Here is a 17,601-nt window from a genome sequence, read left to right as displayed (position 1 = left end):
TAGCAATATATTTCTCTTTTTAGGCGGTGTCTCCAAATAGACTCCTTCTAAAATTGTATCCAATTTTCTTGGTGAACCAATGTATTGTTCACAATCAAGAGGAGCAATGCATTTGTTTATAAACTCTACAGAAATTTCTGTGCAACTTTCTTCTGAAGATTCACTTTCAACGTATTCATCTTCTTCGCTATATTCATTTTCAGAAAAGCTTTCAACTTCTATTGGAGACAGTGAAAATGCACTTGGAGAAATCGATCGTAATGTAAAAGGTTCCAATTCATCAGTTATTATGAGTGTTTTCAGAGCATGATCCAGTCCGTCTAAGTCCATTCTAATTGAAAAAATTATGAAAAATTAAACAGAACTTGATATTATATATACAAATATGCATACCTCGATTGGTAGCTTTTGTCCATGTGGGATTCGTCTCCAATAGATTTTTTTTGGGATATATCTGATTTCTTAGTATTATCATTTGTGTCCTTGTTATTACTTCTGTTTGAAAGTTTTTCCATTTTGTTCCTAGTGAAAATAAGAAGTGTGGTGAACTGCCTACGCTTTCGTGATGAAAGTGAGTAAAAAAATAAATTTATTTATATATATAGAGTTAAGGATAATAATATAGAAACTTTCATAGACTAATATCAAAAAGAAAGGGCATATGATATAATTACAAGCTCAGAAATTCAAAAAATTTGAATTGCACAACATTTGTACAACTACAATGGTTTGTGGAATATTTACTATCCTTACTTTTAGAATATATGTATTTTCATAAACAATTTATGCCCCTAGAATAAATGCTATTTCTTGTTTTCTATAAATATCTTGTTTATAAATTATTTTGAAAAATATATGAAAAAACTCGTTAAAACAAACTGAACTGTCATTAAAAATAATTAAAATGGCAGTGTTGCCATATGGGAATCATGATACTTTTATTTTGTGTTCTAGAACGATATAATCTAAAATAATATTTCAAATTAAATATTTGTTTTTTTTTTAATAATTTTAATATATTTAAATATATATTTAACTTTGATTATAATATTAATTAATTTTAAAATTTAATAAAAAAAATATGTTGAAGGATAATTTATAACATATGGCAACACTAATTTATTTGTTTACTGTTTTGACAACTTGTTTTAACCGCAGTTTATAAATTACATAGTCGATTGTACTTATTTTTCTAAGCAAAAAAGATTATTTTAGTGAAACAATGTACAAATTAAGCATCTTATATGAGACGTAAAGGCTCATAAGAAAAATATATTTTAAAATGGAAACAGATGATTTTATATTACAATACATAATTCTGTAAAAATCGAATATGTCTTCAGAATCTACAGTACAAAAAAATCTAAAGCGGAGAATCTCATTCAAAAACTTAACATTCATACTGCAAAGAAAGTTGCTTTGTTACTAGTACTTAGTTTTATTGGTTATCATGGAATACTTCACCTGCAATATGGTATATAATATAATGGCAACTTCTTTAAAATGCAATATTAACTTACATTAAAAATTTTTTTATAGGAAATGATTCTTGTCGGTGGTTGTTGTCTGATGGTCGCTTTAAGAGAGATAGAGATTGGCAGCCTTATGGCTGTATGATGCATCATTATACTCAAACGTAAGTGTAAATGAAGTAACTATTCAATATTAAACACTTCAGACAAATTCTTCTATATGCAATATATTATATACTCATATAATTTTAAATTTGTTCATTAGATTCTTGTAATAATGATTGTGTAATAATTTAGTTGTAATTAGATGTGTCAATTAGCAGTCATTGAATTTATAAAATTTATCAAGTACATATTTTAGATGCATTTTTATTTAATTGCAGGGACACACGCCATTGTTTTCGTTATCTAGCATTTTGGGGAATGCATAATCATTTTGTATTTATTGGAGATTCTCGAATACATCAGTATTATGTTGCATTTGTAGATCATGTAAAATTATCACCTAAAAGTAGCCCATCATCGAAAGATTCATTCTTGAATGGTAAATATATGAAATAATAGTATTTTTTTTTTTTTATATATTGTATTTATTTGTTATTGGTTTAAATTTAAACAGATACAAATTTGTCTTATATGGACACAAAGCTTCGTCTCAAGGTAGATTATATTCATACCCCATATGTATCTACAAAAATGATAGATCAGTTTAATAAATGGAAGAAAGATGAAGATCCTCCTACAGTAATAGTAACAGGCACAGCTTACCCAACTATTTTACTTATAATGGAAGCACACAAGCTCCTAAAGATTATGCTATGAATCTCACACGATTAGTGCAATCTATTGATAAATTACATGAGAAAAAGACTGCTGTTTTATGGATTCCACAGAGTGCTGTTGATAGTAATAAGTTATTAAAAAATATAAAGCAATTACCAATGAACAAATAGATTTATATAATAGTGCTGCATTAGATATTTTAAGTCATTCATCAGCTGCAATATGGTCATCTGCTTCTTTGTTGACTTCAAATTTAATAGATTCAAGTTTGGATGGTCTGCATGCTCCATCGCTAGCTTTGCGGCATATAACTCAGATATTATTAATATGTATTGCAATGATCATATGAATTATAATGATGGAACATGCTGCAGCAGCCCAGAAGCAATATACTATTATTCAAGCAATAACCTTTGCTATTTTAGGGATTTGGTATGTACATTAATATTAATGTATAAGCTTAAGTTATATATATGTAATATAAGTATATATTTTTTCCAGTGTCATTCTGTGTTCTGCTTTGACTCTTAGAAGATTGTACCGGCATTACAGTGGTTCTAAGCCTGATTACATTTTACTTTCCTCTAATGGAGATTCAACAGTTTCAAGCAACTCTTACAAAGAACCAATTCTTGCACTTGCAAGTCTATCTCTCATCATGATCTATTTCTACATATGTGACAGAACAAATTTCTTTATGAAAGAAAATAAATACTACAGTGAATTCAGTTTCTGGATACCAGTGGGATATATGTTTACATTAGGAATATTTTTCACCGAAAACAGTAAGTTTACTAAAGTTTTACACAGTGATCAAACATCTGAACTAAAGGGTTGGATGCAATTAGTAATTTTAATTTATCATATGACTGGTGCAAGTAAAGTTTTACCTATTTACATGCATATCAAAGTTTTAATTAGTGGTTATTTATTTATTTCGGGCTATGAACACTTTTGCTATATTTGGCAAACAGGCAACGCTGGTCTTGTTCGTATGTTTCAAGTACTGTTTAAGATCAATTTTATGACTGTTGTTCTATGTTTATGTATGAATAGGCCATATCAGTTTTATTATTATGTTCCTTTAGTTTCATTCTGTTTTTCTTGGTATATTTGTATAGTTAGCAGCATACCACCAAATATCAAATCATTCGACAGAAACTCATCCTTATCAATATTTAAATTTAGTTTTAAAACTAATTGCTTTGTTTAGTATTATTACGATTTTATATATGTCTGAAGTTTTCTTTGAGAAAATATTTGTTACTCGACCTTGGAAAGCATTGTTTGTAACTACTGATGATGATATTAGAGAATGGTGGTATAGATGGAAACTAGATAGGTATTCAATGGCATATGGTGTTGTATTTGCTGCAGTATTCCTTATTGCACAAAAATTCAATTTAATTAATGATAATAACCACGGCAATTTATTTTCAAGAGGAATAGCATTAAGTGCTATTTTAATAGCTTTCATATTTATTGGAATTTATACTACATTTACTTTTCTTTGCCATAATAAAGAAGAATGTGAAGAGGTACATAGTTACATAGTTTTCTTACCGATAATAGGCTACATAATTTTAAGAAATATATCAGGTTTCCTCAGAACTCGGTATTCAAGCTTATTTGCTTGGTTTGGCAATATCTCAACAGAGTTGTTTGTGTGCCAATATCATATTTGGTTAGCAGCAGATACACACGGTGTGTTAGTATTAATTCCAAGTTATCCTATGTTGAATGTTATTGTAACATCTTTTATTTTTATTTGCGTTTCTTATGAAGTACACAGAATTACAACTATATTACAACCATATGCAGTGCCAACTGATTGGAAATTAGTTGTGCGTAATGTAATTTTATTTTTGGCTGTGTTAGTTCCTATAGGAATCCATGATGGTATGTTTTAATATTTACATCGAACAGCATGAAATGCAAATTATGCTGTTAAATACTGTTTGTTATAAGAGATATGAATAAATTTTCACATTCTCTCAATTTGGAAAAGAGAATTTTGTAATGAAAGCATATTTTTGTAACAATAATTTATTTATCACAATTAAATTTTTGTATTTAATATATATATATATATATATATATATATATATATATATATATATATATATTATTTATAAATATGTGTATATATGTATGAGTACACAGCACTCAATTTAATTTCTCGTTAATTGTAATTGATTCTTGTACATTGAAAAAGTTAAAATTCCAAGTAAAGATGTTGACAAAATAATTTTCTGCCTAAATTTTTATTAAGATATGAGATTTAAGAACAATTGAAAATTTACTATATATACATATTACAAAAATTCAAATAATTGTTATTCTTTGTCAAATACGTTGTTCTTTTTCATGATTACGATCATTGTCAGCTGGGTCATGTTTCACATGTGATGTGTATATATCATATCCCAAGGATATCGTATTATCATATAACACTCTAAACCTATGAGGTAATATATAAAAGTTTATGATTTGGGCTGGCGGCCAAACTACCCATTCAGCAGCGTAAAGCCTCCAAGCCTTTTTCTTAATTTCCTCTATTAATTCATCTTTACTAGTTTTTTCTAGTATAGCTAATGTAATAAAGAACATAGAAATGCATATTGGTGAGCATACAATTTGATCTATCACAACTTTTTTCATGACTATTCCTATTGTGCGTCCTGGCAATCGTTTATCTAGATATTTGTACCAATTATGACATATTATACCCACAGTCATTCCAGAAATTGACATGTGGTGTGTTCTTAGTTGATCATACTTCTTTAGTTCCCCTTTTAATATTTCATAATGTTGTTCAATCACATCGCCCACTGCTGATAAAGAGATTGATATTCCCACATTAGTGTATAAAAGATATTATTACTGAATGCAGTTGGAAAATGTTTTAAGTCTATTAAGTAGAATCTTTAATAGTTTTGTAGCTGTGATACTAGCTGGGTGCATAATATGGATTATGGCCTGGTGATTAAAATCTGTAAATAAACATTTGTGTAAACTATATTTGCGTTTAGCATATTTTATATAATTGCAGGTCTTATTACCCTTTATTTTTCTGTGAGGTATATATGTAATACTTGGACGACAAATAAGTCAATGCCAGAAGCCGAAAGACTTCAGAAATGTACATAACCTCACATTTTGACGTAAGCCTCACGAGGAGGCCATCATTAATGCTCGTGAAGTTCGCCACAAAGAACGGCATAAAATTTGTAAAATTTGAGCCTAAAATTAAATATATTTCGGTATAATTGACTAATTTCTTTATTAATTTTAAGCATATTCAATAAAATAATATATAAGTCAATCAAAATTAATATATAAAAAATTAGTATTCTTTTATTCAATATTCGAACCCATTTTTATTATTTTTCCCGTTGGTACGTGTAGATGACAGTGTAATACGTTTAACTAGACTGACACGACCGAGCCCTGAAATCATTTTACTCTTTCACTCAGTAATGTCGAAAACAAGCGTCGTGATACTACTGTTAAATGTTGGCGGAATAATTAAATTTTGTCTTAATAAATAAAAATAGTGGACAGTGCATATTACTATAAAAAATATTAGATGCAGAAAATTTTGCTTTCAACCAATTCAAAAACCAACATAGTTTGTTTATAAATGTTTTTAATAAATGCTACTGTCAAATGTGTATTTTGAAGTGAATTGACACTCTTGTGCAGAAGTGAAATATTAAAAAGATGTTATCAATGTATGAAAGAAGAACTTTTTGCATTAGTTATAAACAAAATGTTGGTAAATTGTAAAAACCGGAAACATTATGCATGGGTGTAGCCTTCGCGGTACATAAAAGTTCGATTCAATAATAACACGATTCATGTGCGAAATTATTAATTTTTAGTGTGTTAATTTATTTTATATTATGTGAAGAGCTTATGAAATTTAATAGTGCATTTATAACAGTACTTCCAATTGATGAGTATATATATTTTATTACAAAGTCGTAAACAGTTTATTATTATTATAGCTGCATTTTAATATTTTGGTTTAAACCTAAGTGATTAAAATAATAATATAAATTTAAAAAAAAAATGATATTCAATTTATATATTCGAAGTACATTGCAACAAATATTGAAATGATATAACTATTTTGTTAAGATTTAAATATTGTGTATAAGGACTAAAGACAAATGTGTTTGGAAAATCTATATGATTTTTTAATAAAGTAATTTATACAAACTGTTACAAGTGATTGTGCAATAAAACAAGTGTAATTTTTAAGTATTCTCAAAAGGATATAGATAACAATAATGTGACTCTGATCTTGACGATTCTGATTTACCACCATAGCAAAAAATGCTATAGTAAATAATTAATCAAAGCAATTTGCTTTTACCCCAGCAAATAAAAATTGATCATATCACCAAGATATGCTGGTTTCCCTCACATGATAGTATGTTCACCAAGAAGTGTTGCCCAAAAATCGACCGCGTTATTGTTTACAATTGCATTTGCTTGCTGTTACCTTCGTGATGGCCACAATCGGTTCGGATGGAATTGGCAGTAGCCGATGTGGTATTTTAGAGACTCGGGTGCGAGGTTGTTGGTATAGAGTGGCAGTAGTGTTGGAGGCAGATTATTGAGTGTCACCCTTGATGAATCTTGTGAGACTTCGACGGCACTAAATGGTGGTGCATCGTTGCTCAACAATAACAACAACCTGCCGGAGACGCCGTGCCGGGACGCCGATGTTCCGGACGCTGTTGCAAACCAGAAGCGACAGGTTGGTAGAGGTTTTGACGGTTTCTTGTTTATATTTATTTTTAACAGCAAATTCGGATCTGCTTAAACTACTAGGTCGACAATTCGTTCTTTTTTAGATGGTTCAATTAAGTTTTCAAGTTTGCTGGCGTAGTCGAAATTTAAATACCTTTTTGTTATTGGGTAGTTGGCAATGCAGTTGTTAATCAGTAAAAAAAGATTTTTTTTAATCGATTTTTGATCGTAGTTTTTGGTGTTCATTGAAAGGTGTAAAATCACATCGAAAATTGTTGTCATATTTTGCTTTTTCATTTCTGCAAAATTAAGAAGCTCTTGCAGGCTTACACAGCAAAATTCTGTGTGCTCACACTTCTGCAAAATTGGTTTGCCAAATTTCATTCTGGTGATTTTTACCCGAATATGAAGAACTCCCTGGTCGTGCAGATGAAGTTGATTTTAAAGAAATTGCTTTCTTCTACTTTAATCACCCAACCGAATGATCAATTCTGATGACTACATTGAATAAATAACGAAATTAAGTAACCCAGTTGAATAGTCCAAATCCTGAACAGTCATTTATTTAAATTGTAATCACATATCTTTGGCACTCGGCAAAAAATATTGGAGTTTTGTTGGATTGTTTTGCCACATCCACAATAAAGTCGTGACCTTACGCCTTCTGTTTACTTTTTATTTAAATTTTGACAAAGTTCTTGAAAGATAAACAATTATGAGATTATCATGGTGTCAAATTGTTTCTGGTTCAGTTTTTTGCTGTTAAAAATCAGAAGATTTATAATAGAAAATTAGGAGATAAAGCAAAGCCGTTACCTAGAAATCGAATGTTGGAAAAGGTTGATATTGGAAAAGTAGGACAATGATGCTGATTGAAAGATGACAAAGTGTCATTGGTCAAAATGGATAATGCATTACAGAATAAAGTTATTTGTTTCATGAAAAAGTTGATTTTCCTACAAAAATCCGCACTTACTTTGTTGCCTTTGTTACCTGATATTAAGGGGCACAACTAGTGTGAAATTTTGAAAAAATCGATTTTTGTTTTTTTTCATATTTCGGTAGATTACACCATTAAAAATAACATTAAAATTTCAAATCGATATCTCAAATAGTTTTTGAGTTACAGCCATTTAAAAAGTATACAACGATCATTTTATCTTTAAACGCGGTTTTCTCGAAACAGCATTTTCCGACTTTGCTGCAGTGATTACTCAAAAACTAATGATCCGATTACTATCAAATTTTTTTACATGTTCTATATATAGTTCTCCGTAAATTGAACTATCGATTTTTGATCGGATCAAAAATAGAATTTTGGCGGTCGAAAAACGACCAAAATTTTGGGTAAAATTCGACTTTTTTTTAAAAAAAAAACGCCGTCATTTTCTCAATTTTTGATTATTTTTTTCATCGTAGTTCATTTTACAGACAATATTATCTAGTTTAACGAGAATTTTTTTTTTTGATTTCATCCACGTCAAGGGCCGGAATCACTGCAGCAGTTAAGGGTCTTTTTTTGTTGCGCCGTTGGAGATCTACGATAACTTGAAAAATATTTAATTATTTCTTCAACAATTTTACTATGTTTTCTTAAAACATGTATAAATATATTCCTAAAATTTTGAAATGATTGATAAAGTAGTTTTTGTAATATAAATTCCCAAAAATCACCTTTTTTTAGGCGGTTACACTAGTTGTGCCCCTTAAGGTTTATTAAACTTCTCGAAAAAGTTTTCTTTGTTTTTTTGGCAGATTCAGAGAGACCCAATTTGCTAATTATGTTTTCGACGTTTAATTCATTCTGATTCCTAAGAGACTAAACTTGGAAGTATGAGGTTGTATGTGTATGTGAGCCAAAATTTGACCTTTCTAAGACTTTTTCTCAAAAAACGTTTGCACCGATTTCAGAAAGTTATACATAGATTAGGAAATGGTTTAATGCCACATGATATAACTCGATAAAGAATCGCGTTGATTAGCTTTGCAAGACGATCAGATACACCGTTTCTTTAGAATTAGCAGAAAATGGGAAATTATTCGTCCAAGTTTTTGCAAAACGTTCTGAACCAATTTTGATATCTGAAGAACTTCGGGAATCGTTTCTTGTAATTAATTGTTGAACTTTTTTTTGACGATTATTATCAAACTTTTTATGATTATGAGGTTCATCACAAGGCATTAACGAACATTTTAAAATATTAAGGGATTCTTACAAACGACGGTTTAATCATAAAATATAAAAAAAAATCGAATAATTGTAAGCGTAAAAATTTCTAAGGTATAAGGCAGCGGTCAAGGAACTTTTTTAATCATTACCCCAAAATATTTTTGTCGAAGTTGATATTACCCTCATGGCAAAGAGAGGTTTACCCCCATTGGAACAACTACGTAGCACTCGTATCAATTAACAATACATACTTTTTACCCCCAAAAAGTCCATTTTTACCCCAGTTGGAGTAATTTACTCCGGTTTTTTGTCCACCGGTGTAAGGTCACATTTTTAATAGTTGTTAATCTCAATTTTTATTGCTTTGATCGATTATATTATTTACATATGTCGAAAAGTTTATACCTTTTGGTATAAAATTTGTTTTGTATTGGCTGCGGGGTTTCCAATCTGCGGGGTGCAAGCCTATTCCAAGGAGGGCGTACTGCTTTTTCTAGAATTAATCAAAAATGTTGATTTGACTTAAAACAAAAGGTAAATAAACCATTATTTTTATTTTATTTTCACTTAATATTGTTTATTAATTTTTAATCATTTTTAAGACATGTGTAATATTAATAATTGGGTTTTGAAACAATTTGCTTACTTATTTTGGGGATTTTATGCGATTTATTCCTCGGATTGGCGCCCCCTAACGTGTGCGCCCGCATTTTTTGCGTACATTGCATTCATTGGCCATGTATGTATTCTATTAAAATTTTTACTAGATTATAAACATTTTTATTGGAGTTTTTGTGTATATGGACATGGACTATGTGTATTATTTTGCAACATACTACACGAATACTGAAAAATGCAATTTCTTTCTGAATTGTCTCACATACATTCAATGTTTTTACCGCTGTTTTTTTTATTATATGTCAAATCCAATTAAGCAACTACTAACGTGATAAAAATGAATGTTGTTTTTTATGACAAAAACTTCAATTTAATAGTCTCTTTTTGCTCGGCTGTATTTGTTAACGAAACTTATCAAACATGATAAAATGTATTACTCACTAATCAATTGATTTTATAATTCAATTGCGGCAATTAAATCAGTCAAAAGTTATTGCCAATTCAGATGCCAAAACAAATATGTTTTATCATTAAAAACTATTTATTTAACTATTCACTTTTAATGTGTGAAATTCTGCATTTTGATTGAAAATCAATTGTCAAAGATGAGAGAAATAGATATTTCGGTTTAATCGCGCCTAATTGATCATCATTGATACATTGTTTACGCTAAATAACGCGAACCTATACAGAGGGTGATTCAATTTGTATATTAATGTAGCAATTAGAATTATTTGCTTGTGATTGAAACTTTATATGTTAATACAGTATATGACGTGATATGAATATAGAAACTATATTAATAGTATACATTCAATAGATACTGAATATCGTGGTAGTACGCTTTACATAGCCTGCAAATACAATAGCCTAATTTGGTGAAGTAATGTTATATTATTATAGCAACCAAGATATAGTAATATCTTATAATAATATTAATTATTGTAAGCTGATCTATCTAACCTAAAAATGATAATGTTATATTAGAAAAAAAATTATTTCATGGAGAGAAGTTCAAGGTTACACTAGATACAATTAAGTTTATGGACCAATTCTGCCGCATAGTTGGAGCGTAACATGGCCTTTCCATAACATTGGTATGTTATGCGGCAGAATTAGACCATTAATGTTGGTTTATTTCTACTTATTATAGTGATGGGAGTTTATAAAGTCCTTAACTAATGTTTAATATATGATTTATAAATCATCAACAATGTTTGTAATTAATAGCATTTTATTCGTTTTTCAAGTAACAGAAAAATTATAAAGCATATAACAAAGTTCAGTCTTCAAGCATTAATCAAGAAAGTATTAAAGTTCAGTCCATTAAAAAGTTTAATTGTAAAAGTATAGCAAATCTGCTTTTTATTATATCAACTTTTATCGTAAAAATGAAGAATATAAAGGTATTCGGTTTCTTCTACATTGTTTCATATATATTTTAAATCTGGACCTTGATAACCTAATCTTGAACCTGGGTATAAGTGGCATTTTGCCCTAAGCCAAGCCGCCAACTATTTATTTTGAAGATGAAGATTTTGCTTTCATTAAAATCTCTTCAATGCGATTTCTAACCAATGAATCAATTCAATGAATTTTCATAATTCAACCAACTTATTGTAGGCCGGTAATATTTTAGGGTTTTAGTTATTTGTTTTCAACATGAACATTTTGTATCAATAGGTCTTTGGATTTGGACACCCAACTGATTAACATATTCTTCATCAATTTTGAATTGACTATATATACCAACAATTTATATATACAAATAAGTTAAAAAATGTCATTTGGCGGTCAAATATGTTTATTGTTTATATGTACATCAAATTATCAGATATTTTATAGAGATTTTAATAATGTGCACACATTTTGTGTAAATTTTTTTTGGTTCCGTACCGAGATTTTTAATTACGGTACGGGATGTCCTAGCAATTTGCCTTAAGTCACGATTCCATGCATCCCACGTCTTGCGTAAAACACCAATCATCTGCATTCTTCTTCTAATCATGCAGGAGGCAAAATGGGTCCTATCCAGTTTCCTTTTCTTTTAATGATTATGCCAAGCAGAGATTCTTTTTTCGACGACTTTTTCTCGGGACTTTCTCATTTGTTATCTGATCTGTCCAAATTATCTTCTTCATTTAGTTAACATCTTCGTTATCTTCATCTCCAGCATCACATTTCAAAACTATCAGATAGTTTTTGTCGGTCTTTTTTTAAGCCATGTCTCTGATCCGCATAGAGTTATGCTCCAGGTCTAAATATTACTTAATAGTGCAGTAAACGGAGAGGAAAAAAGGGTATAACCTCTGAATTTTTTTACTGTGCTCCGAATTCAATGAAATTTTGGAATTAGGTTCATCTTACCCTCAAGTTCAAAAGTGAAAACAATTCGGGTTGCGCCATCACCCCCCGGGGAAATGACGCCCCTTCTGAATTGTTTAATTACATTTTTTCAAAATAACGTCGGAAATCGATAGAAGAACTATTTATAAGAAAAAAATGTCTTTTATAGTTTTTTAAGAAAACTAATACTTTTCAAGTTACTGGCCACTAAAGATTCATATATTTTTGGCGTTTCTTCTTCGTTTTTTTGCAAATATCTCCTAAAATATACATTTTAACGAAAATCATGTAAGGAATAAAATAATGTCAATAAAAATATTAATAAATCGGTATTACATAAAGTGTTCTAGGTAAAATATTAAGCAAGATTTGAAAGAGCAAAGTCGTTTTTTATTTCGTTCAAGATATAATTGTTGTATTTAAAGCCATCTAGTGTCGAGGTTTTGCATTTTATCCATTTCGGTGAAATTGGGTTTTATAGTGCTCAACATAAGCTTTAATAACAGTGATGACAGATACAAGATTATATGGAGCTCTTTATATTTACATCAAATGTAATAATATAAAATTATAAATGCAATATACATAAAACAATGATATATATGTAAGAGATAGTGTAGATATTATGTAATTTAGTATATGGCTAATGTACCAGTTTATAAAGCCAATAAAATAATAAAAAAAAAACATAAGCTTTAAAATGAGTGCTGTTCCAAGTTTTTTGCGTGTAAAATGAATGAGCTATCATGCAAATAAGAAGCATATACGATGTTTTATTCTTTTAAATTTTTTGGTGTAATGAGCGCCATTTCCACCAGAATTAAAGTAATTCACATTCCATCTAGAATTCACTTCATTATAGACATCTTGATGGATTCTAGCAGATTCACTACTTTAGTACAAACTATTTTCAGAAAACTCACGATTTTATAAAAACTTTTTTTCCATTTTTTTTTTAAAAATCGAAATTATTTTCATTATATCTCAAAAAGAATAAAAGATACGAATAAAAGCATATAGATAAAAATCAATGGAATCTTTCTGGCATATTATTGTTTCTTATTATTTTTCTCTCACACAAAAATTGACAGGGTTATGAATGTTAAGACTGCGCGCGCGGCCGCGCAAATAGGAAAAAAAAGTTTTTATAAAATCGTGAGTTTTCTGAAAATAGTTTGTACTAAAGTAGTGAATCTGCTAGAATCCATCAAGATATCTATAAGAAGTGAATTCTAGATGGAATGTGAATTACTTCAATTCTGGTGGAAATGGCGCTCATTAAACCAAAAAATTAAAAGAAAAAAACATCGTATATGCTTCTTATTTGCATGATAGCTCATTCATTTTACACGCAAAAACTTGCAACAGCACTCATTTTAAAGCTTATGTTGAGCACTATAAAACCCAATTTCACCCGAAATGGATAAAATGCAAAACCTCGACACTAGATGGCTTTAAATACAACAATTTATCTTGAACGAAATAAAAACGACTTTGCTCTTTCAATCTTGCTTAATATTTTACCTAGAACACTTTATGTAATACCGATTTATTAAGATTTTTATTGACATTATTTTATTCTTTACATGATTTTCGTTAAAATGTATATTTTAGGAGATATTTGCAAAAAAACGAAGAGAAACGCCAAAAATATATGAATCTTTAGTGGCCAGTAACTTGAAAAGTATTAGTTTTCTTAAAAAACTATAAAAGACATTTTTTTCTTATAAATAGTTCTTCTATCGATTTCCGACGTTATTTTGAAAAAATGTAATTAAACAATTCAGAAGGGGCGTCATTTCCCCGGGGGGTGATGGCGCAACCCGAATTGTTTTCACTTTTGAACTTGAGGGTAAGATGAACCTAATTCCAAAATTTCATTCAATTCGGAGCACAGTAAAAAAATTCAGACCTAAAACGCTCCGTTTACTGCACTATAATGGTTCTTTATAGTTTTTATTTATATCAGTGTAATATTTTTAAGGAAATCAAAATTATTTTTTCAGTCGAAACTGCTGGTTGAGTCTTATGTATAGGGGATAAGATTTATTCTAACTTTGCCAATGAGGGGTAGTTAATAAAGGTAATTGAATATAATAACCGTAATTATCATCAAGCTTTTATGCCTTTTTTTTGTAATTACCGTTATTACCCTCTAATGACTTAGTTATAAAAGCTAATTTGCTCAACAGCGAGTTGATACAAAGAAAATTGAATGTTTGTATCAAATGATTAGCTTATTTGGTTTGTATCTACATACATATTTAACATTCCGTAGGGTAAGTTATAGTAATCGCGAAAAAATCGAAAATGAAAATTTTTATACATTTTTACGTTTCTGAATAAGGTTTCTCAATATTTTGGCATACCTTAGAAAAAATGGATATATGTGTGTGTGTATGCGGATACAAATTTTCGTCGCCGATTTCAGGAACACGGATCAACCGATTTGAATAATTCAAATAACATTTTTATTGATAAGGAGATGTGCTATCTAGTTTTTGACGAAGGCAGGTCTAGCCGTTTCGAAGATACGAAGCAAAAAGTGCCATAAACGGTAACTCAGTTTTAAGAGAACGGAGCGTCCAATTTTAATAATTCAAAAAACATTTTACTTCTATTGAAAAGATGAAGAACTGATTGAATTTTTAGGAAAGCAGGTCCAGAGGTTATGGACTCACAATAAAAATAAGTTAAAAAAAATGGCGGTTAAAAATGTTTATTGGGCATATGTACATCAAATTATCAGATATTTTATAGAGATTTTAATAATGTTTACACATTTTGTGTAAATTTTTTTGGGTTCCGTACAAAAATTTTTGATTACGGTACTGGAAGTTTCAGCAATTTGCCTTAAGGCACGATGTCATGCACTCCACTAGTTAAATATCTCAATTTGTATAACAAAATATATAAGTTTTACAGTTCCCAAATGTGTAATATATGCAATTTAAACGCAATCGTTTGTCTTATTTTACAGCAATGTCGTATAATTTCATTTGCATTATTATGTAGGATATGCACTGGTTTATGTGCTTCTATTTTGCGCAAATTAAACCGAAATTACTGAAGGCTATTAACTGTCATGCATTACGGAAAAATATAAAATAATAATGAGTCCATAAAGGTTTGCGTCTTTCCGTTTAATAGGTCTATTTAAGACATCGTAAACCAGAATTGAAGTTCGTTAATTTGGAAGAAGCGTTGTTTTGCTTGCTATTGGCCATAAAATTGCAGATAACTATTTTCAGGATTTTCAAACAGAATAGAGCACTTCAACTTTATGTCACAACATATAATTTGATTCTTCAGCGAAATTTAGAAAGATAATGAGATTTGATTTTTGAATAACATTGAGGAATACCTAAAACTTTTACAATTTTGGAGAAGTAAGTATAGGTGTAAAATTCCTATTATTAGACCAAGCATTTTTATTACCAAAGTAGAATATAAAATAGAGGTCTTCAGGTTTTATGACATGAAACATATAATTTGATTCTTCCAAAAAATAGTGTTTGCTGGAAGAGAATAAGATGTGATTTTTAATCAACAATTACAATTATAGCATTAATTGCTATTGGGGAGCACCTAATATTTTTCAAATTTTAAAAGATCCAACTATACATGAAATTCTCTTCAACAGACTGAGCATATTCTTATTGCCAAACTAAGAAGTTTAATGTTTTGTTATATTTTTAAAATTAAAATATTATTAATTTATTTTCTCTTTATTAACTTCCCGAAGGAGAAGTTTGATTTCATCAAAAAATCCGATTCGCTAATTTTATGTTTTCTCGACGTTTTAAGCCATTCTGAATCGAATGAGACAAAATTTGAAAAAAAGTATGTGTGTGTATGTATGTGCACAGATTTTTGCCGCAAATCGACGATTTTTCAAAAACGGCTTCATCTATTTCAAAAATTTAGAAGCCATTTTTGGTGATAGATATCATGGTCTTCTAGATCGTACTAAAATATTACGGCCCTACGACAAGTCGTTTAATTTTGAAAATTTGTCAAAGTTTGCAAAAATTAGTATTGTTTTTATGACGTTTGACAAAATTAGAATTCTCATCGACGTTTTCTCAAAAACGGCTAGACCAATTTCAAAAATTTAAAAGTCAATCGATGTATTTTGATGTAGATTATGTTTTCTCAGTTTTGTGCGACGATCTGCCGAGCCGTTTCTTTGTAATTTGGAAAAAAGTGTTAAACTTTTTCGTCTACATTTAAGCTCATACTATCGAATCGATTTTGATAAATCAAAAACTGTTCGAAAGATATTAGTTGGGAATGATACTGATTAGTTTTAGGTGAAAATCTACCGAGCCGTTTTCTTGTAATTAACTGTTGAAAAAAAATTTAAGCCGATTTTTATGGATCTTCTTTTGGCGATATATATATCATGGTCTTATAGAACTCATCACTCATAAATAAATTCATATTTTATTGATTAAGTCGATTATTTACACATATCGGGAAGTTCATGTAACTTGCCTCAAGGCTAAATACCAATACCAACTAGTTACATTAGGTCTATAGGCAGTTTCTTGTGTAGTCTTCTTATAGGCCGATTATCTTAGATGGCAGATGAGCCATTGTTGCATCAAGATGATTGTAAATTTTAGCATGACGTCTAGTACTGGTGTTTTTGATGACATCCTCTACAAAACGATGTTGAGGTCTAACATCAATTGACGTTTATTTTCGTACTGAAGTATGTCGTTAACATGTTATATTTCTAATTTCAGGTGCGCGTTGTTAAATCCGACAATAATGGCCTAGGTGTCAGTATCAAAGGCGGTCGTGAAAATCGTATGCCGATATTGATAAGTAAAATATTTCGTGGTTTGGCGGCCGACGCAGCGGGTGGCTTGTACGTGGGCGATGCCATATTAAGTGTTAATGGAGAAGACCTGAGGGACGCCACTCATGATGAAGCTGTCAAAGCGTTGAAGAGAGCAGGAAGGGTTGTGAATTTAGAAGGTGAGTTTTGGAAATTTTCTATTAACCTTTAATAAACGAACGCATTACGTAAAACTATGCCCAGGTCGACGGATTTAAAAAATTAAGTGCTTCTTTTTCAAAGCTTGAGAAGTTGCATACCTAATATTGCTTTGTTGGGTTTGAACAGTTCGTCTAATATTGCTTGTTGACCAATGTTCAAATTCATTTTCTACCTGCATTGTTGTCATATTGAAATTAAAAAAGAAAAGCCCAAAATTCTTCTTGTATGTTACGATTACTGTAACTTACGATTATTGTAAAATATTTACAATGTCGCGAGTATGGCTACACTTGTATGGTTTAATTTTGGTTATACCCCATCAAGCACTTTACTCCAGTCATTATAGTAAGTTCACTCCGAAATTCGAGATACCCAGCTGTAAGTCTATAAATACTTGTATATCGACATTTAAAAGTTATCTCAAAACTTACATATGGTAGTTT

General features: G+C 29.9%; 2 protein-coding genes and 2 pseudogenes across 2 annotated transcripts; 2 read left to right on the top strand and 2 right to left on the bottom strand.

Annotated features, from left to right (window-relative positions):
* Position 1: 1 nt before the first annotated feature.
* On the bottom strand, positions 2–879 carry LOC113370330 (the record flags this gene model as incomplete). Its single annotated transcript, XM_026611032.1, is given in 3 exon segments — positions 2–331; positions 394–522; positions 754–879. Coding segments are annotated over 2 exon segments (452 nt in total), but the record flags the coding sequence as incomplete, so codon positions are not given.
* A 343-nt stretch (positions 880–1,222) lies between these two features.
* On the top strand, positions 1,223–4,165 carry LOC113370223 (annotated as a pseudogene).
* A 367-nt stretch (positions 4,166–4,532) lies between these two features.
* On the bottom strand, positions 4,533–5,126 carry LOC113370123 (annotated as a pseudogene).
* A 1,458-nt stretch (positions 5,127–6,584) lies between these two features.
* LOC113370031 (beta-1-syntrophin-like) lies at positions 6,585–17,193 on the top strand. The gene is given in 3 exon segments (XM_026610720.1): positions 6,585–6,878; positions 6,881–7,023; positions 16,902–17,193. Coding segments are annotated over 3 exon segments (516 nt in total). The 5' UTR covers positions 6,585–6,772; the 3' UTR covers positions 17,169–17,193.
* The last annotated feature ends 408 nt before the right edge of the window (positions 17,194–17,601 follow it).

Source organism: Ctenocephalides felis, unplaced genomic scaffold, assembly GCF_003426905.1.
Source record: "Ctenocephalides felis isolate EL2017-DRISC unplaced genomic scaffold, ASM342690v1 CF-g0.4_SCAFFOLD_00087, whole genome shotgun sequence".
NCBI lineage: Eukaryota > Metazoa > Arthropoda > Insecta > Siphonaptera > Pulicidae > Ctenocephalides > Ctenocephalides felis.
This window is presented reverse-complemented; position numbering and strand designations above follow the sequence as displayed.